A 23,140-nucleotide genomic window follows, 5' to 3' on the forward strand; every position below is an offset into this window, starting at 1 on the left:
TGACTTGCATTTTTTTAATATGTATTATTTATTTGCTTTAATATCTATTTAGGTCAAAAATAAAGGCCCCCAAAAAGTAAATTAAAATAAAAATTCACCTCGGACTTTTACATAGTACTTTTTTACAGTAGGTATACATACCTAGGTAAGGTAATAAGTATCACAGAAAAATAAACCATGCAAGACATAAATAAAATACCTAAGTATAACTTTGTCACGACTTATCTAAATCAAGTTAAGAAATTCGTAACTCGTGTGTAACTTGGGACTCCTCAACTCCTCACAAACCTGTGCACAAACCTCACTCCTCACTTGCGGTCTCTGCACGTCTTTGACTCGCCTCTTTCGAATTTCGTAATTTGTGAATAAAAAATGAAGAGATTGTGGACATGTGTAATATTTTTGTTTAATATTTATGTTCATAGTGCAACGATTGACGGAGATGAGGTAGGTATTTTTAGTTCTATAAGAGCTTTTAAAAAGCTTGCGCTATTTTTTTTAAATAATCATTTGTTTTTTTATATTTTTAAATCGTTTAGAAATACTTTTACTCTTAATAATTTACGAAGCTTTAATATTTGAACAAAACATTAAAAAAAATTATATGGTTTAAAAGTACGCTAAAAATCTATTTTATTTAATTTAACATTTAATAAAACCAAGGTAATTGTTAAACAAGCAGTTAGATAATTGTCTTGATCTAGTTTGTCGGAAATAGTTTTTAATTAAGTAGGATATAATTCATTGTTTATTTTAAAATACTATCGCACGAAGCTAGTAACGAGTAATTATGTATTGTAAAGAAAGTTGTAATATTATGTATGGGAAACGTTTCGCAACCGGCTAGTCGTATCTCCAAGTTAGAAAGATCTGGGTAATCAATATATGCTTGCTTGAAGAGTCTAAAGTCATCTTGGATTATGAAACCTTATACAGAGACTTTTTAAATTCATTTAACAGTGCGCTTCGAAAATTATTTGCAATACTTACACGATATGACGGCATTGGCGCCGCAATAATTGTAAATATGTACAGCGCATATCCTCATTATATTTACTATAAGACTATGGTAAAGTTTATTGTCGATTATATAATAGGTATACAATATATATGTCTAATTAAATACAACGCTATGTGCAGATAGCCATCGTTTCTCATATGAATCCAGTCGTTAAAGGCCAACATGTTTAGTTATTTGTCTATCTATTGTTAAAATTATATTAAATTAATATTGCTAGAATAAGAATGCAAGAATCACAGCAATATAATTAATGCAATTCAATGTTTATTTATGTTAAACGCACAAAGGATTGTTCAACAGAAAACTTGTTGAACAGGAAATTATGTCACTACACTCATTTTTTGCCCTTAATAAAGCTCGTTTTAAGATTATAATTGTTTGGGTCAAAATTATAAGTCATTCTCCTTTCACATAATTGACATCGTGCAGTATATATTTTAAAATATATTCTTGTTATGAAAATCAAAACAAATTTAGAAAGCAAATAAATTTTTTTTTTTCATTTTTTTTTGTCTATTATGACTTTGTTTACGTTCTTGTATACGTATACGTTTTGTCTTTAGCAATAACAGTGGCCTTATATGATGTCCTGCGGACCTAATTATCGGAATAAGAAAAAGCTGCAAAAGGGTAGAAAATATATATAAATCATCTGTTAAAGATATCGTATGACGGCAAGAAACAGAATGGAACCTGAGAAATCAAAATTTGAAGAGGCCATTAAAATGTTATGAATTTTGCGAAATAAATGCATGATCATAAATATTGACGTAAAGGTTTATACGACCACTGTAGATGCACCATTGGACATTGGTGTCATGGACGAATGCGATGCGGGTTGATTCATAATTAATATTGAATCTACTCTTCGGTATGATAAAATTTGAATAGGCTAAGAGGCCGGCGAAAGTGGACAATGAGTTTTAAATCCCTTGAGTTACTTTATAAGGGACGTTACTGTAAAGACTGTGTGTATGTGTCTTTGTTTTGTTTTTATACAGTAGTGTTGGCCTTGTTAAATACGACTCGCAACCTTGTAGGTGTGCGTTCAAACTCTGGCTGAGCACTAAATTTTTTTCGATGCGCATTTAAGACTTGTACGGAGGATATAAGCATGAACATAAATTTACGTGGTTATGATTTGTAGATAACGGAAATAGGTTAACAGCCCGGTTTTCCCATTTGTATAAAAGAAACAGAGACGCCACAGCCTTACCTATAGATATCAGTCTAAGATTTCTGAATCTGTTTCATTATCATTTGTTTTCTCTAATAGGCATAGCCTTCTGTGCCTGACACACGCCGTCGACTTGGTTTCAAAGCTTGCTGGTTTTCTCACGGCGTTTTCCATTATTTTACGAGCGACTGTTATATGCGCACACAGACAGAACGTCGAAACTACGACCTCAGGGATGAGAGTAGCACGCTAAAGCCACTAAGCCAATACTGCTCTACCATATATATTAATCACATTTAACTATCAGGATATATATTATATATTTACGTTCTTTAAAAAATTTATATGAATCTAGAGGATCCGACTGTCGTTAATGTCCTGTATGATATTTCAAGCGATTAAGATATTAAACAATTAAATGAAAGACAAATAATATAATGATTGGTTCAGACTGGGAATCGAACCCAGATCGTTCGGTTACGGGCCAAGAGCTCTACTAGTAAAGCTAGCCCAGATTCGTATCTGAACTTGAGCTGTTTAGTTGCAGTACAGATAAATATCCTAGATACCGACTGCAGCAACATCTGATTTGTGAATCTAAACCATCCGGGGCGCCACCCAAATGCATACAAAATCATTGAAATCAGTGACATAAAAGTCAAAAGTCAAAAATGATTTATTCAATGTACACTTATGAACGTCAAAAAAGAAATATACATTAAACGCTTCTAATTTTACATTTACTGCCAGTTCTCAAATCAAGGGCGTAGAGCGGAAGAGAAGAACTGGCAATAAACTCACATACACGTACAGTAGAATTATATACTCGTTATATATATGGAAGTGTAAATTCTGTTAAAGCGTGCGATCGAAAGAGGTTAATTTATGGTAAATGCGGGTAACGATTCAACCGTTATCTTAACGAGTCGTAAGCCTTGACAGCATTCGTGTCCATATTTGATGCATTTTTTAGCACTTTACGTCATTATCCTAATGAGAGGTGTAAAGTCATTGTTCGACAAAAAGTGGGTAATTGAAAGTAACAAAGGGAACGTAGTTCTGCGTCCTTCATATCTGATTTAAGTACGTGTGTAACAATTATTTAATTATATAATAATTGTGTTATGCTTCAAGGTCATACATTTAAAAAATAAATTAGATCTTTTTCTCATATACATACCGCGTCTATTTGATTGAACTTAATTTTACCTAAAGACAAGTAGGCTTTCAAATAAATATATTGTTGTTTTTTTAAGGATACGAATTCCGGTTTCGATTATTAAATACGATCACTTCCAACTAATCATTTCTATATATTCTGTTATTCGTCAGTTTGAAGGCTTAGATGCATGTTGAGTAAGATGCGAAGTGAAATCTATCACACCAGTAAAGTGACGCTTCAAAGATAATATTGTTTTTTTACCGATGTTACCGCATCCCACATAGACCGAGTGTTGGTGGTATCGTGGAGTTATTTACAATAGTGAATCCCACATACCCCTCCGCACCAAGCAGTCGCGTATTTCCCCACGATAAAAAATAGTATATACCTACTAACATTTAAATCGTTTTAAATAAACAGATTTAAACGCGAATGTATTATTTTTATTCGCTAATCGAGTTGAGTATGTAAACAATATATATTACTTTACATTACTTGACGTTTCGAGTGATTTAAGAACAAAGAGACATATTTTTGAAATTTAACATTTTGCCACATATATATTCAGGAGAAATCTACTGGTTTTGCCCGCTTCTAGAAATAGATACGCTTGCATAAGATTGTGCAATATTTTATAACTATAAATGACATTCTATATAAAATACATCGACATTTGTCGAATTCCAACGTATATTATTATGTACATAACAGTATTAATATTTATTAATAAAAAACATAATGTAAAATTCAATTTAATAGAAACCTGTAGCTATTGTTTTTTTAGTTAATCACGGTCATACATTTTTGCGCCTGTATTATCTTAAACTTGGATTAATAATTCGTTTTAAAGTAAGCTGGCTGTTCAAGTCAGTGACACATTAACGAGGTGTTGCATTGTGAATCTAGGCAGGCATGCTTGGCCTTAATGAAGTGTAGTATGTACCTGCGAAAGATACCACGTTTTGATATAGAGATCTTGTTTGCTAGAACCAACTGTCAGTTAGATTAAAAATTGTTTTCTACTATTAACATTTCTATGGAACTCCTTTTATAGTATGTTCCTTTTCTTATATTACCATATACGAGTACATATAACGTGCATATTTATGCTAATTACATTACTAAATTAATATGTATTAATCTTATTCTATCCTTTCGTTGTCATATTTTCTGTTTAGATTTCCTTACCGTTACCGTAATATATATATATATTAAACTATATAGTTCTTTACACAGGACCACAATTATAAAATACATAATATAAATATATTGATATACATATATAGGTATATCAATATAATTATGCTCAAATTTTTCCAAAACTAATTTTCAAAAAGGTTAAAATAAAAATATACACGAGGTGTTGGGAACCAATTTTAATTATATAGGCTTAGAAATGGTAATAATTAAGTTTTAAATGTAATAATTATCAACCCTATTGATAATTTGAATAGAAAATTTGCATTTGAAACTAATTAGCTTCAATTTCTTGTTGATTACCTTTCGACGTTTCGTGTGTTATAATCGTTTAATAAGCTACACATATAATATGTGTAGCATATTAAACAATTATTTAACAAGTTATATTGCCGAATCATAGAATCTTTTTCTTTTTTTTCTAGACGCTGTCTCCGGACCCACCTCAACCATTAACATGCGTAATCGGCGCCGGCTTCTCAGGATTAGCAGCCGCAAGATATTTAAAAGAATTTGGTCAGAACTTTAGAGTGTTTGAAGCATCAAGCAATATTGGTGGCACCTGGAGGTTCGACCCCCACGTTGGATATGACGAATATGGAACACCTGTATTCACCAGCACCTATAAGAATCTCAGGTGAATTATAGTTGCTAATTTAATAACATACCTAGCTAACAAATTGCAATTACACAAACTTTTTCATTTTGATATCCTTTCAATGCCAATTTGTATTTAGTTTTTATAAAAAGAGTTTTGATGAATTGAAAAAAAAAATGTGGCGCCACAATTCTTGGTTATGGTTCCCGATGCCTGTATCTGTTTCATGATATTTTTTTCTTTCTTAATAAATATGTAAATTCAGTTAAATAAAAAGGTTCAATTAATTAATGCCGATGTGCCGATGATGCCAAACTGTGCGTCATTCCCCCTCATTCCTCATTCCCCATGCGACTTCATTTCCAAACTTAATATAGAAATACGTACATTTTCTTTGATAATTATTACCTGTTATTTTTAAATGAGAATTTCAATTCGAATTATATAATATCTAAAACCTAAATAGATATTTATAAATATTTTACTTAAATTTTTACGAATTTGAATAATTGCATATACTTGATTAGGAAACACCGTTAAACAGGTTTGACTTAAGTAAAGCGTTTGAGAGATTGACCCAGTATTTGAAATATTATGAACTCAAGAACATTAGATTATTACGTGAGGATCTAAACATTTATATTAATAAATTGTATCTTTTCGTTTAGTGGATATTATTTTCTTCCATTTTGGGTTACATTATCAAAAGCACTTAATTTTCGGAAAACATTGCATTTTTATTATTCAACTTAAACCTCCTAGAGCTCGAATTTGACGTGCATTTTTATATGACGGAGTTCCGTCCTTATTACAGGACTTATTACTAATATGATTTGGTCCAATTAAGTAAATTCGTATATTAAAAGGTAATTTTTTTATCGTATTTATCAATTTACTAGTAGACTCGGTTTTGTTCTATCATTAATAGTTTTCGCAGCGCACACGATTAAAGGAAGTTTTTTGTTTATTTTATTACAGATTGGGTTAGATTATTCAAGTCTTAGTAAGCTTCCCTAATTTTTTTTTAAATGAAACATAACCTATGTCACTCGGGAGTAGTGTAGCCAACGGTGAAAGAATTTTTGAAATCGGTCCAGTAGTTTCGGAGCCTATTCATTTCAAACAAACAAAAAATCAAACCTTTCCTCTTTATAATATTAAATATAGTATAGAAAACACCTTTCATTAACAATAGCCGGATTGCAATCTATAATTTAAAATCTAGGGAATCTGTGAGAGATAAATTCAAGGAAATTAATATACTTATCTTTCCCTCAAAATAGATTTATGAAAATATTATGTATGTATACAAAAATAGTGATAAATTTAATAGAATAGAACATACGCATAATGTTAATATTCGGAACAAACGCAGGCTGAAATTTCCCCGTGAAGTTTGTTTTATTTATTTCATTACTGTTGGGGAAAAGGGATACTCTCTTTAATAAAATCCCAGAGGCTCTTTTATCTGTGCCTTTTAATAAATTTAAGAAATGTATTAAAGAAAAACTGTGTAAAAAGGCTTACTATAAAGTTAACGATTATCTAGTTGATAAAAGAGACTAGTGCTAGACAGGCTACTTCTAATTAATTTGCGAAATTTGTTTTAAAATAAGTGTTGTGGTTTGCTATTTTAAAAGAGTACCGAGTGTTTTTTACGCCGGCATTTTCTCTCGGCCCTATGTCTTCTTTGCCTATGAGTAGGGATGTTTACCGTTTCAAATTATAAGGCCGATTTACATTATCTTAGTGTTTAGGAGAGTGCTTTAGTACAACTTGAAAGGCAAGTTCTTTAGCGTAGCGTTTACTAAAGCAAGTAGCGTTTACATGTTTCAACTAAAGTACTATCCTAAAGCACTCTCCTAAACACTAATGATAATGTAAATCGGCCTTAATGACGTGGAATAAGTGATACCTGTATCACCTATATGTTTCATAATAAACACATTTTTATTTTATTTTTTTATAGCCGCATCTCACTTTAATATAGCGAGAACTCTAAGAACAAGGCTTTGAACTACGATTATGGGAGCGTGTTAATATTCACAAAACGTTTTTGACTATTGGCGAAGGTCGGAATCCGTTTTATCGAAAGTGTTTAGTATGCACATAAATAAAGCTTAGGCAATCATTTTAACCAGGCCAAAATGTTAATAGTTTCAATGTATTGCACATCATGATGCAATTTATTGAAGTCCCTTAACTCCCAGTGTTGGCCTAGTGGTTTCAGCGTGCGACACTCATCCCTGAGATCGTAGGTTTGATCCCCGGCTGTGCGCATGTAAAATTCGCTTGATCGGTGAAGGAAAACATCGTGGGGAAACCGGCTTGCCTTAGACCCAAAAAGTCGAGGGCGTGCGTCAGGCACAGAATCACCTACTTCACTATTAGATTAACAAACCAAAATGAAACAGATACAGAAATCTGAGGCCCAAACCTAAAAAGGATGTGGCGCCATTTATTTAATTATTTTAACTCCCTAATAAGGCGGGGCTGTTATATTTTTGTAACGATTATTTTTATCATCTTGGGCAAACATGTAGTTAGCCTTTGGTGGTGTTTAGGGTCTAATAGTAAGAGTCTCTGAGACATTAGACCTGTCGGTTTCCTCACCGCGTTTCTCTTCAAGAACACGTGTTAATTGAGCATGTAGAAAGAATGTCCTTTGGTGCACACTGCATACGCCGCCACTGCATACTGCTTCAAGGTACTAGAAATATCACAATAATATTTTTGCTCAGGACAAATACCCCGCGTCAAACGATGGAGTACAGTGGTTTCCCGTTTCCGGACTCTACGCCATCTTACCCAACGAACACCTGCTTCTACAAATACTTGACGGCCTTCGCGAAACACTTTCAATTACTGGATAATATTCAAGTAAGTGTTTGCTTATTATTGAGGTTGAAAAAAATCTAATATTGCTACAAAATACTATGAAATAGTTTTCGTACGGTAAAGATTTGATATATGTATCCGAGTGTACTGTTTAATAGGAACTCCACAAAATGAAACGAAATTTATTAATTAAATAAAATACTATATCAGGTTTATAAAGCGTAATTCTATATTTCTTTAAATTTTGATACTATTTAACCAACTTACCTTGTAATCAATATTCATGATTATCCTAATAAGCACATCCTTATTTGCAACAAAGATACACGAATACAACGATTTACGATTGTTATTATCTGTCATAATTATAATCTTGTTTTGCATTGTGAGGTTGTTTAATAATGAATAGTCATTCATTATGTTGTATTATGTTTAGGTCACCGCGATGAATAACTAACATAACTATATCCTTAACAATCTATAACTTGATATACAAAAGCACAGAAGAGAAGATATGCCTTTAAAAGCATATGTAAATAACTTTGCTCATTCTTGAATTAAAAAGAACTTCGACAAATAAAAAAATGTTTTTTTTTGTGAAAATGGGTTAACGAGCATGCAGCACTTATAATTGAGAGCTAAACATATGCAAACTCTACCAAACAAACAAACACATCTAAAAGATTTAAAGGTGATCATCAGTGGCGTAACTATACCATGCCCATACCATAACATGGGCCCGTGGCAAATCTTCTTTCGTGGCAATTCTTTTGATAAAAATCATCCCTACTTCGAGATTTTCAGCATACTCAATTACACGTTATATCTGTCCCACTAATGGCCATAGGCTTCCTCTCTTAGACGAGAGGGAATGGTCTGTAGTCCCAATGCGTATTGGAGACTTCACATTCATCCATAGAACATAATATCTCTTGGGCAGGGCCCACTTGGGTCGGGGGCCCGTGGCATTTTGAAAGCCCTGCCACCGTATTGTTACGCCACTGGTGAACATCAATTTGATTATGAAAATAAACTATCTCTATAAGATAAGAAGATTTTTATTTATTTATTTACAAAATAATACACATCTATATATATAAAAGAAAGTCGTGTTTGTTACAACACTTATAACTCGAGAACGGCTGGACCGATTGCCATGGTTTTTGATTTGTTGCATTTGTTTCCGTCCCGAATAGCAGAATAAGCAATAAAATATCGGATAAGTTATCGAATAACAATAAATTAATTAATTAATTTTACGAATGCAAAAACCATATGGTGCCATCTGTTGACAAAACTACGCATCATATTACGTCGAATTCGTGTCAGTTCAAGAAATTCCGATCTTGAGGTGAATGAGGAGATGCATAACCATGCTTTGATCCTGATCAAAAGATGTTGGATATCAGAAAGTGCTTAACATGCAGTATCGCCATATTGACGCTAGAGAGAAGATGCCTAATGTGTAAAACTGCATTCTTCTTTCGCAATGGCAAGCAATAAAACATTTCTGTATTTGTATTAATGTAATACTTAACATTAATGAAATCCTAAAATAAGTTAAATTAAAGTAACAACGATATTATAAGGTTGTAGGGCGGAACGAAGTTAGCCAGGTCAGCTAGTAAGAAGATATAAACCAATTAATTAGAGGAAGAAGGAATGGTAGATTTATGTAGGCGTAATAGTATTGCGTAGTCGATCTTACATGATGGATATGTCGCAGCCAACTAGCTTAATAAGCCGTTCAATTAACAGCCTAGCTTTTTAACTAAACAGCGCCGCTTAACAAACGGCCCACGACACAGGGAATCCTACTGCACTTTATTTTTAATTAAACCTCCTTTTTTATTATGTATGTTTTCTTTATTTCTTTATATTATTAATAAGAAAACGCTATAAAAATATTAATAAATTATTTAAAAAAATATTTTTTTTGCAATTGCAACTTATTAACAAGTGATTTAAGAAACGGAAAATGTAAGCGTTGACTAAACACAGACCTTCCTTCTGTGTTTAGTCAACGCTTTCCTTATGTAAAAACTTTTAATGATTTGTATGATCACAAAATATATTTTGTTAAAGTTAAACAGTTTCGTCCAATCAGTAAAACGGGCAGGCAAACACTGGGACTTGACGTATACTCTAACAAATGAACGGAATAACAATACAATCGCATGTGATTTCGTTGTAGTTGCTAATGGGCAGTATGTCAAACTGAGAATGCCCAAAGTTCCAGGGATGAATACTTTTAAAGGTAAGAAAATTTAAAGGTACTTTTTTTATATAAAAGTGGATAAACGGGCAGGAAGATTATCTGATGCTAAGTTATACCATGGACACTCTCAATGGCAGAGTGCATTGCCGGCCTTTTAAAAACTGTACGCTCTTTACTTGTAGGATCCTAAGTCGAATTAGTTCGGAAATACTTTAGTGGGCAGCTGGTTCCACATAGTGGTGGTGCGCAGCAGAAACTGCCTAAAAAACGCTTTCTCAAAACTTACTTTTACTTTTCTATTATTGATGTTCATGATGGTTTCAGGTGCTTACATTTTGTAAGAAAGCCTTGATTTAAAAGAGTGTCGGAGTTATTATTGCCTATTCTTCTCGTCCGTTCTTCGCCCTTGATTTGAGAACTGGCCGTAAATGTAAATTTATATGAATTTATGTGAATAAATGATATTTTTATTTTTAGAGTGTTTTTTTTTGTGAGTTTATTTTATAGTATGGCGTAACGTTAAAAATGCTTGATAATTAACATTTAAGCGGATTTTAATCGTGTCGAATTCACGTCTTCTTTTGGTTTGTTAAACCCTATTTTGTTCCAGGAAAAATTATGCACAGCCACGATTACAAGGGGCCGGATCCGTTTAAGAACAAAAAAGTTCTCATAGTCGGCGCAGGAGCCTCCGGCCTTGATCTCGTGACTCACCTAGTGAACATCACAGAGAAACTGGTTCATAGCCACCACATCACATATAACCAACCGAAATTCCCAGAAAACTTCGTGAAGAAACCCGATATGAAGGCGTTTTTGTCCAATAGTGTTGTGTTCCAAGACGACACGAAAGAGGAAGTAGATGTAGTAATATGTTGCACAGGTAAACTTCCTACTATACTATATACGGTTAGTCATTAAAGTCCTTTAGATGAAGGCATGTGATTGCCACATTATTTTATTTAAAATTTGCACTTTTATGGTAACAACTAAAAGCCTTAAAGCGATAATAACATAAATAAATAAAAATGTGTTTATGAATTACAATGTGTAAGATTTGGGAACCCTTTTAAGAAAAAAAATTCCCAGCTCTTCCATAACAAACTTAATTATACATTCCTTAAAATATATTTACGTATATTTATATATAATTTAATTAAATTTTTTTGTTTTTTTTGTTTCATCTGTTATCAACACGCCTGTGTGTGTGTGCAAATGTGTGAGTGAGTGAGTGGTATTTTAGGTATATTAGGTCTCAGAAGCATCTCTAACACTGCGTAAGGTGTGTTCATAAGCCAGTCTTTTAGTAGTATTTTTAGATTGTAGTCGGTGAGCGGGTAGATATTAAGCAGCCTATTTAATTTAAACCCAAAACCATAAATGGAATAAATTATTTACGCTCTTCATCGAACAAGTCTCATTTAAAGTAAAGAATGTCCAAAAATATAAAAAGCAAAATGACAAAATTAAATTATTTCGGTGATCATAAATTTTAACCATAATCTTCGTGAAACTGATACCTTTTTCCATTAAACGGTCACTGAACGGATAATGGAGGTTTTTGAATCAATTTAAAAACCTAAATGATTTTTATTATTTACAGTTATCGATTATATTCGTGTATAGACGCAAGTATTATACAGTCTTTGATAAGATTATAATGTAGGGAGAACGGGTGAACGACCGTTTTGACAATATAGTCTAATAATATATAAAATTCTCGTGTCTCAATGTTTGTTTGCATACTCCTCCGAAACGGCTAGAACGATTCTTATGAAATTATTTATGCATATTCAGTATTCTGAGAATTGGCTACTATCTATCTTTCAAACCCATAAATGTTAAGGGTGGGTCCACCCCTAAATTTTTATTTTTATTTTTTAGATACATTTTTTTATTTTTATGATACAGCATACAAAAATACATACAACCCTTAACTGTCACCCATCCACGATCGATGCCTATATTTTATAAAGAATAGTAATTTATATAGAACTAAAAAAAAAAATCCTAGAAATAATATACCTACATGGCAAAACGACGTTTGCCGGGTCAGCTAGTAGTTTATTATATAACAAATAAATTACACACATCGACTTATATGCCTGTACTCTTTTACATATTTATTAGCTTCATTATGTGTTCAGAAAGTATTTATATTTCATTATATGTTGCTCCGAACTATGTATGGTGAAAAACCCATGGGAACATCTGTTCTGTATTTACGGCACGCGACTTTATCTCCTATATTATATATATTTAATAATGAATACTCGATGTGTAGGACAGTGTTGTACAAGGAAGTAGGAAAACTTGGCGTAGAGGTTAAGCACGTCTCGCAACCCTGAGGTTACGCGTTCATACACTGGCTGTTTCCATGGATTTCAGTTACTTTATTAACTAATATAATATATATCTCTCTTTCTATAAACAAATAAAATATATAGAAGGTAAACGACATCAGGATAGAGAAAAATCAGAAAAACAGAAGATTGATCAGTTACTTTATTTATCTAGAGATAGATGAGAAGAGAGCTGCGGAGCTAAATTGATAGAAAAATCGAATATACAAACTTATATTTTTTTTTAGGATACGAGTACGACCATCCATTCTTAGACAAGAGTTCAGGTCTCACTCTGACCGGGAAATTCATCCTCCCTCTACATCAGCACATCGTAAACATAAGACACCCTAGTATGAGTTTTATTGGAATCGCGAAGGGAATTATTAATAGAGTTTTGGACGCACAAGTAAGTTAAAAAATATTTTTAATCGTGCAGGTGTACTCTCCAACCTAAAGGGCGGATCCCGTCTGACTGACCGACCCGACAGTAGCTAAGCTCGAGAAGTTGTATATAACCTTAATGACCGGAATAAGTTTGAAGCGCGTTTCCGGATATGACGTCAGCGCAGTGATTTATAAGCGCAGATTGTAGAATGTAGATGTCGCTAAAAGTATATGTTTTACATTAAATATATCGAATTCAGTATCTTTTTCACGAGTAGTTTTGGCTTCAACGTGCGACTCTCATCCCTGAGGTCCGTACGAATTTCTGCCTATTACCCTGCCTCTGCACATTTCACGCCCGGTGAAGGAAAAATCATGAGGAAACGGTGTGCCTTAGACCCAAAAGTCGACGGCGTGAGTTAGGCATCGACGGCTGTTCACTTATGCCTATTAGAAAAAAAAAACGAAAGATCACGGGGTACTAATCCACCCCGTAATAATTGTACATATTATGTGATGATATGTACAATTATATGGGATTTTTTTAATTAATCTTAATTAATTTAAAAAATCAATCAATCAACAATAGTTGCCTCGAAAGGTATAAAGCCGCCAGTTGCCGTGGTTTTTATTTAATTATTTTAATTGTACTGCGAGACCACTTAACCACATACATACTTAATTTTTAGGCAGAATACATAGCGTCACTAATAGCCGGCAAGTTTAAGCTGCCCTCGCAGGAACTGATGCTTAAGGCGTGGCTTCAGCATGTATACGCACTACAGGATAAGAACAAGAAAATTGTTGATGTGAACCTCGTTGGACCAGCCATGGTGAGTAGAGTCTTTTTAAATGTACACTTTGAGTCTACTCGAGCTTTTTTCAATATTCATCGACATTGGGGTAATTTGATTAATTTGTATCGTATTTTTGTAAATAAATAATAATTTTCAATTATTAATAGATTTGAACACTCTTGCTGAAAAGTACTCAAAGTAAATAATATAACAAATACGTGTTTATGTATCTAGAAGTTTTAGTTAAATGTGTAGTGCTTAACTTAGGGCGGAGATAACTTTAAAAACAAAACCTTAGCGGGCTTACAAATTACTGGACCAGTTTCTATACATATATTTTTTTTCTGCTTTACCAAAAATTTCTGGTAATTTTATTTTTAATTGTATTTTTTTTGTAACACTTATTTTTATTTTACATTTTTACTTATGTTTACTTAAATTGTCATACATTTCAGATGGAAGATTTTGTAAAATATGCCGTAGATTTAGTATTATGTATGTGGTAAACTTTAATAAATAAATATACAATACGTAGATTTTTCTGTAGAGATCGCAAAACCACTATTTTACACGACTCGTAAATACAGTGTAAACTCTTTATACTGCATTTTTTTTCGTTATAGAGAGGTATCATTATAGGGAGAGAAGATTTGATGTATGGGTATTGGGTTAAACCAAATAAATTTAACTATTTTTTACGCTATAGAGAGAGAGAGAGAGAGAGTTTTTCATTATAACGAATGACGTTATAAAGACTTCAGTTAAGATATTGAAACCGAGTGTAACATTACAGGACCAATACTTTGCCAACCTAACGCAAGAAGCAGGCATTACTCGTGCTCCACCTGTCCTCACAGATATCAGAGATTTCAATGCTAAATACCGATTGGAGGATTTATTGAACTACCGAGATTTCGACTATGAACTGACAGATCCTTTCCACTACAAGCGTTGGTACAACGGAGGTGGTAAGAGGGCGCAAGAATGCCCGATTGATGTCCAAATATAAACGATACATTTCTAAGCTTTTTACGAAAACTATTTTATATGATTACCTATACATTTATGTTTTAGTTAGTAGGAAATAAATCATATGATTAGTTCTCTTTATAACGTAATGTAAATGAAAATATGATTTAAATCATTACTATAATGGAAATTGTCCGTATTTAGATATGTTTGTAGAATAATAATAATAACTCTGTGATGTTTAGTTATAATAGTAGAAATAATAAAAATACATTCATATTATGATGATCTTGGTTGGTTTTCCAACAATATAACAAATGTTCAGGTGTAAAAGGGAACTAAGTAATAAAGCGAAATAAATAAGGCCAGGAAACATAACACATAACCATTTATTAGTTAGACTATGTATTTCATATAAATGTACTTTATTATGTATAAATTTAACAAGTATGAACAAAAAAATGAAGTTATTTAACCTACAATAAGTAGTGTTTTTTAACTATATAAAAATAGTTGTGAAATAATTAATTAAATATTTAAAATTAATGTTACCATCTTTTACACTATCATTTCTGACAATAAATGCTAAAAATTAACAATAGTTTTATTTTAACGTTACTGAAGAAGAAAATGGCGGGTTTTACCGGTTGGCGGGATATTCAGAATTCAGCAAACCAGCTAGTCCGCTGATTTTGAAAGTTTTGATTTACTTTAAGGCAGAGCCTTTTAAAGAAAAGTAAACGTGACTCGAATATCCTATAATTTCGTACAATACTAGTATGCCCAGACAAAACTATTGTGCTTCAGTATCGCCTTCTAATCGCCTCAGAAACGTATTGTCATCAATGATTTCGTATACATAATTTCTATATGTGAGCAAATTCTCAATCTTTGCTTTGGCGTCTGTCTGGCGGATTTTGTAAATAACAGGTGGGACCCTGTCTATACCAGATTCTTGAGATAATTCTTCATAATAATCATCCTGAAAAGAGTTCGTTACTAATCAAACCAATTGTGTCTTGGCCTTATTATAAAACGCGTATTAAGTAGTATTTAATAATTATATAGCAGTTATCATGTTAGAGACATACCTATGTAACCATGGTAACAGATCCTTTGGCAATAGAAAAATTCTAAATTAATTAAGAACCTAACATATACATATTCACGAAAGTACACTTAGTATATAAATAATGTTTTTTTTCACTTTATATATTATTGGCATATTGTTAGTGTTATTAGTGTAAGTGTATGTTACACTTCACATAATTCACTTGACGTATATTTTTGTTTAAGAATAAAGTACAGTAAACAAAAGCTTTATTATTGTAAAAAGCGTACCTTATTTAGACTTTACTGTCATTTAGACAACGAATATGTTGAGATATAATATGTTGTGTGCTTCGAGATTCTATTTGTAGTGAAAAAATGAAAACCTTAACAAGACTCTTTTGATTAAAGAGAAAAGTATGTCTGGAGGTTGTAGGATACAAACTTGCTGATGAACTTAATATAATGTAATAGTTAACATACCTCTCTTTCTTCTAAATAGTGTAACTTCCCGAAGGTTAATCCTCGCTCTGCACATGCGTCAGCTCTCCGCTGCCACTCCTTCATCATATCCGCTTTTGAGGGTAAAGAGAATTTGCCTTTCACTAAAGCTGCTGTGTATCGTGCCTATAAAATAATAATCATTCTTATCTACAATCTGTCACACGGGGCAGATTAAATTTAAAAATTATTAACTCGGCGTTTCAAACGAGTTGACTTTTCTTTTTCTTTTTTCCTTTAAAGACAATTCACACCAATTGACCTAGTTCCATGCTAAGCTGGTGAAGCTTGTGTTATGGGTACTAGGCAACGGATATACATACATATTATAGATAGATAGACATATAAATACATATTTAAACACCCAAGACCTAAGCACAACACCAAATGCTCGACATCGACGTTTGTCTCACCTGGGATCGAACCCGGGACCCATGGATTCGCAGTCAGGGGTACTAACCACTAGACCAATGAGTCGTCAAACTGACTAATCATAAAAAAAACAAAAATGAAATAAATTAGCATTTAAATGGATTAAAGATAATGTACAAGGCCATCTAATAGCTGCTTCTGTTCTAACGTGTTAAAAGAATTGTGTTTTTGATATGTTTTGTTTATAAACAACTCTATAAGGAAGTTCTGTAGATACCTGAGCTTCCAGTGCTTTCGCAAGGCATGCCTTCTCAATGAGACCCACGATGATAAGTGAGGGTTCGTTGATGTTCACCATAAACTTGTGCAGTGGCATCACGCTCTTGGAGCTAATGTTCAAACCTGCACTCTCGTCCAGGAATGAGTAATTAAAGAGGTATCCTGAAACCGAATTCATCAAATCTTTATACTGTAGGCCAATAGCCGATGTTAATTAAAATTTATGTTAGCTCAGCAACTTCATTATCTTAACAGAGCAAGAGATGGCTCTCCTTTTATCCGCACAGATTTCTGTCCCTGACACAAGTTTTAGGTTTTTGGGTTTAAGGCCCTATACCAGCCAGCGAATTGCTGTGTCAGTGTCTCGGGTGGACTGCGGGGCGCAGTGGAGAGCTGGAGCACTGAGGCGCGCCGGCCCGTAATAACAATTATTACTTATGTAAAACATTCAATTAATGTGATTTTATCAGTTTCTTTCTGAAATGGATGGGCTTGCGATAAAATATATCGTGAAATTTTTCAAAATCATGTTCATTTTCGTCATAAAATGAATTCAAAGTGTCAAAAATGTATAAGTTTCAAAATGTATACATAAACTACTCAACTCCACCATATATTTTTTCCATTCGCCCTACTTCGAGAAACGATGACGAAAAATAGAAAGAAACAATGTACTTTTTTGGAGTCTGGCGACCAGATCGGTCCGGCATGTGAATTACGTCTTATTGTAAACCTCCTTCGGGTTTTTGAAGTTCGTTAAAAATTGTGGTGATTGCCATTAATTGATAATAAACAAATCTATTTACGTACGAGAATAAACATGTCAAACACATACCAGTGCAATATATAACATCATCAACATCGGCGTACGACCCATCAACGAACATAACACCAGTCTCGTTAAACTCCTTGATGTCTGGCTTCTTTACGTAGTTAGGTGGAAATTCTGCTTTAAATTTCATTGGTGAATGGTGGCTGTGGTAAACTGTGTCTGCTACACTGGCGATGTCAAGAGTGATGTCCATCCCAGATGGACCAGCTCCGACACTCAGTACTTTGCGACCTCTGTACGAATCTGGCTCTCTATAGTCGTGGCTATGGATGATATTACCTGAAAATTGTGTACGAAAGGCATGTTTCACATTTAGGCTAAGTTCAGATGACCGCGCGGTACCGCGCGGAACTACGAACCGCGCGGTACAAGATCAATATAAACGGTAATTATCGTCTACATTACCGCGCGGTACCGCACGCCAACGCGCGGCGCGCTCCGACCCGCGCGCAAGATTTTGCAAACCTGTATCGACCTGTTCAGTTGATCCGCGCGGCTTGAGACGGAATGACACATAGATCGATGCAAAAACAATCAATGTTGAAGCCACACTGCCGCGCGTACATGTACCGTCATGTGAATGCTCCAACCGCGCGGCGACGCGCGGTCATCTGAACTTAGCCTTAAATGTAGAAATATCTTTTAGTATGTATCTCTCTCTACTGTCTACGGTCTACTCATTATTAGACATTGTGCATATTGACCACTTATTAGTGACAACTGTAAATACTAATTATATTTATTTCATTTTATATCCCTCATGGTCTCATGGAAAGGTTTCGTAAAGGTGACTTTTAGGATATCAGATTCGATTCCCAGTCAAAATGCTGATTATAACTTAAATGTAATTTTCTTCTAAGCCTCTGCTGAGTTGTGAGATCAAACCTCACATCACATCTCACACAAACTTCACACCATTTCACATCGACACAAGTATTTTAATAATATTAAATATTATAATATAATTATATTAATATATTACAAATAAATAAAAACCAGAAAAAAATAACTAACTTTAAAATATAATAACTAAAATATATTATTTAAAGGAGTCTTTTTAGGCAAGGTTCCGAAGATACCTACTGGCAGCGTTCCCCCTTTGAATAGCTAGACTAAATCTTTGTCCGAGGTAGCGGCCAGCTCTGCGGTCTTCTGTGATGTCGACTAACCTTTTTGCTATTTCCTTAGAAAGCCTTACAGCGATAGGAAATAAAAAATAAAAATAAAAATAATAATTCATCACTTAATATGTTCTTTCACCTTTAAAAAGATGCTCTCCGTTCAGCACAGGTCTGTTAGGTTGACTGAAGTGTCCCGTAGCAACGATGACGTAATCAAATTCATCTTCTATCTCTTCACCAGTAGGAAGGTATTTGTGCCTCACTCTCCATACACCATTCACTCGGGATACACGTATTACATAGTGTTGGAACTGAAAAAGTATATTTTGAATAATACCTACTACAAAAATGGTTTAGATTTATAAAGTTTAAACTGTCTCGATACCCCTCGTACATGTGTCTCCCCTGTCAAAATAGTGCGTTATTATATATTATAATTACATAAAGCAGCGTCAACTTAGAATACGAAGAAAAAATTTAAGAAGTTTACAATAGAAAGAGTATTAATTAACATACAGGTATTTTTACAAATTTCTGCCTCCTGTTTTAAGAGAAACTAAAACGTAACAATTGAACCTTATTATTATGATATTAGCTGTATACTTTTAGAATACGAATGGTGTGGAGGAGAGCACTTTTTCTCCAACTTAAAAGCTTCAGCATAACAACTGACTGGCGGGCCCGAAGGCCCTAATAACTAGAAGTTGTATAAATGTCGCAACCAACTAGCTTAATTAGCCGTTCATTTAACAGCCTAGCCTTTTAAGTAAACGGCGCAGTTTAACTAGCGGCCTGAAAGATGTTCAGCCAATTGATCAAACAGCTAGGCAAATGACTTGCATCGATGACGTTCCATTATTTGCCTAGCCTGTTGACTATTAATTTAAATATACTTACTGCCACTCTCAAACTCGAAACGAAACTCTTCAAACTGTCAATATGGCGTCGGCAAACCACAACTTTGATGGTGTTTTGCAATTTTTCATGAAAAACAACAAGTACAATGGAAGAGTGGGACAATAATAATGTGAATTTGACTTAAGCAATTTAAATTTAAAAGAAATATTTTTTTATGCCATATGTCTATCTTTTTTATTACTGCCAAATAATGACTCAATCGTACGAATGGCCTAAGCATTTAGCCGGTTTATTAACTGTTAAACTGAAACAAACGCTACGTTAGTAGCTAACCGGCGCCGTTTAGTTATAGGGCTAGGCTGTTAATTTAACGGCTAATTAAGCTAGTTGGCTGCGACATATATGTATATCCGTAGCGGTTAAAATAACTTTGTTAGCGAGTAGGTGTCGCTACAATCGCGTGTTTTGTTTTTAATGCAACTTGTAGCAGTTAAATATTTCATTGTCAGCGTTTTAATATTTTACTGACGAGAACATCATCAGCGTACCTGCATATATTTTTCTAATTGAAAATGATGTACATATCGTTGTAAATAGTTGTAGTAGACCTCCCATGTGGGGAAAGACGGTACATCGTCAGGCATGGGAAATCCTGACAGTTCCATCGTAGGCTTTGGTAGATTAGTTCTGAAAAAGTTTAAAACTTGAAAACGATTCATTTAAAATTTACAATAGGCTTCTTTATACTATTACACATTAATGATATGTGATTGGAGCTTCTTATGTTCTAAATTGATCCATACAATATTGTTCTAAGTTCATTAATAACATCAGAGATGGCGCTTTTCTAAAACACATGATAAAATTATTTATTATGTGTTACCTTAAATGTTTATACATGCTTGAGAGCACTGGAAGGCCATTTTCATACACTCCTACTCTTGGCTCGTATCTCCAAGTGCCTCCAAAAGTAGTCGTAGCTTCTAAAATGGTGAAACTGAGTCCCTGATCTTGTAAATTTTTTCCTGATGTTATACCGGCGAGACCAGCGCCGATTATACATACCCGTGGAGAATTTAATTGAGGCTGAAATAAAATATTGTAATTAACTTAATTAATAATTGACTGTATGATGATTGATAATATCATAAAAAAAACAATTGTCAGTTATGAACGCATCTTTAATTTTGCATATCGATTGTCAAAATTTTCGAGCTGTCATACGTCATCCCGTGTAGTTGTCATGGTTTTGTCTTTGATCTTGATGAGGTTAAGATGTTTATTTATTTCGTAAAAGGATAGATACGTATTAAATTGCAACGTAATATATTACAATTGTTCATGTACTAAATTAACGTTAATTTCTAAAATACATTATATTTCAGTTGTTTTCCTGGTGTGTAATAAAAGGTTTAGTGTGACTATTTCATAATGACGTATAGGAAGATTGTAAATTTGTAATTTAATAATTGTATTTTAACTTACCATAATATAAAATAGACCTTTGTTTTTTAAGAAGCACCTTTTTCACGTTAACAATCTTAATGTTAATTTGGTTATTTAATGCTTAGTTCGATATTTAGAATTTCTTTTGTTTAGAGTTGACCTCGTTACAACATTACCTAAGCAGTTAAGCACTGACTGTCAAAACTCAAAATGATAAGGAAACTAGGAAGTAGTTAAGATGAAAGAGACGTATACTTTTTAGTATTTATGATAATTTGTTGGTAGCTGATGCTGGCACAATGCTTTCAACCTTTTTAGCTATATTCTATATTGACATTTAGACCAGTGCCGATAATTTTTGAAACCAAAAAAAATTACAGTAGGATGAAACCCAGTAGAAAAGCAGGGGAATATGATCAAAATGAAAGGAAAAATAAATTACGGTCGATCTGAGGTCGGGAAGGGGTAGGGGGGGGAGTTATAAAGGGTAAAAAACGGTTTATCTCGATTTCCGGCAAAACTAAAAGTCCTATCGAAGAAAACTAAATGGCAAAGTTGAAGGTAATAAAAAGATCTAAAACTTTTGTATTCACACATTTTTCACATAACCTCAAAATTTATGTGAAAAATTCAAAAAACCAACTTTTTGGTTTTTTATTTCTATCTTTTACAAAAATTTATTTTTTTAAACGAAATTTGGTGAAAACTTACCTTATTATGTCCCAAATATACTGTAATTTATTTGATTAAAAATATTTATTTTTTCACCTTATTTTGAATTAATATCGAAAAAACACCCTAATTTTCAATCGAAAATTCTGACGTCAAAATTTCAGCTTTTTTCAAAAAGTTGGTGTGCTTTCAGTTCGTTGAAATCTCTACTTTCCTATGGTAAAAATATATATATATTACCATAGTAAATCTTCTCAGAAAATGCAAAAAATCGTTTGCAGTAACGCCCTGATCCGTCATCCCCTTCCCTACTTCTCTATGAATCTTCTTTAAATTATAATAAGATGCCTATTTATTACTGTTTTAAGATAACTTATATATACCTGAGTGACCTTAAAAAAATTTTTAGCCTTTAGATGGGCTAAAATTTTCGTATTTCATAGAGATATACGATTTTTTAAATATCTATCTGCACTGGTCTAATTGTCACATTCGAAATATAAAGATTCACTTTTCGAGTCAATTAATTTTTTATCTTAAGTTGTAATAAATTATATAATAATTCAAAATAGAAAAAGAACGATGGATTACATCATCGATTTGGCGTGTATTTTTTACTATTTTTTTTTAATTTAACGCTAAATAATCTCCCTACTATTTTGCCTTTTATTGTAAATGGGAATGCTCTCATAGCTTAGTTGTCCACACGCAGTGATCATATACCTGGAGATCCAGGAATTGATATTCGCATTTATCTCTTAGATTGGATATTGTTTAGTATGATGCATTTCATGAATTTTGGAAACACAATACATATAAAATCGACAACTCATTACAAAATTGTTTTTCAAATATAGGATTAAAGAAGTAAGTAACTTACCCTAATTATTTTACTGTTTGATGATTTGTTAAAAAGTAAAATCAGCAATATGGCGTAGAAAACCATTTTTAATTTTAAGGCCTATCAACGTATAAAATTAACTGTCCTGTTCGTAGATTCACAGACACATTACGCAATTAGAACATTGACCTCAGATTAAAAATTACGAAAGGTTAGCATTGTTTATGTTAACTGTAACCGCAGAAGTCGTTACAATATACGTAATACATTAAATTTAACTACTTATATTGATGATTAAATTGTTCATTATCAAGTATCTTCGAAATATAACCCAGACTTAATTAAATGAGGAATATCCAGCCTTTTGAAAAGATTTCCTACACGAATCTGACCTTATAATATTACTCTAATTTATTTGCACCTTACAAATACAGTAGTTTACAGTTTTATTATTTTTTAACT

The 23,140-nt window shown here is 33.1% G+C and overlaps 2 protein-coding genes across 3 annotated transcripts; one reads left to right on the forward strand and one right to left on the reverse strand.

Moving 5' to 3' along the window:
• The first annotated feature begins 285 nt into the window (after window positions 1-285).
• LOC125050293 (senecionine N-oxygenase-like) lies at window positions 286-15,302 on the forward strand. The gene is made up of 8 exons (XM_047650035.1): window positions 286-447; window positions 4,983-5,194; window positions 7,897-8,035; window positions 10,079-10,250; window positions 10,822-11,094; window positions 12,802-12,962; window positions 13,630-13,773; window positions 14,531-15,302. Exons 1-8 carry the CDS (start codon window positions 373-375, stop codon window positions 14,744-14,746), a joined length of 1,392 nt encoding a protein of 463 aa, XP_047505991.1. The 5' UTR covers window positions 286-372; the 3' UTR covers window positions 14,747-15,302.
• On the reverse strand, window positions 15,078-22,859 carry LOC125050301 (senecionine N-oxygenase-like). 2 transcript variants are annotated; one of them, XM_047650046.1, is made up of 8 exons: window positions 22,718-22,859; window positions 20,603-20,805; window positions 20,268-20,406; window positions 19,001-19,172; window positions 17,744-18,019; window positions 16,907-17,070; window positions 16,240-16,383; window positions 15,078-15,688 (listed from the first exon to the last, which is right to left on the reverse strand). In XM_047650046.1, exons 1-8 carry the CDS (start codon window positions 22,781-22,783, stop codon window positions 15,500-15,502), a joined length of 1,353 nt encoding a protein of 450 aa, XP_047506002.1. In that variant the 5' UTR covers window positions 22,784-22,859; the 3' UTR covers window positions 15,078-15,499. The 2 variants fall into 2 exon arrangements, with proteins under 2 accessions (XP_047506002.1, XP_047506010.1); XM_047650054.1 differs by lacking the exon at window positions 22,718-22,859 and adding an exon at window positions 21,205-21,356.
• Between the last annotated feature and the right edge of the window lie 281 nt (window positions 22,860-23,140).

Source organism: Pieris napi, chromosome 1 (genome assembly GCF_905475465.1).
Source record: "Pieris napi chromosome 1, ilPieNapi1.2, whole genome shotgun sequence".
Lineage (NCBI taxonomy): Eukaryota > Metazoa > Arthropoda > Insecta > Lepidoptera > Pieridae > Pieris > Pieris napi.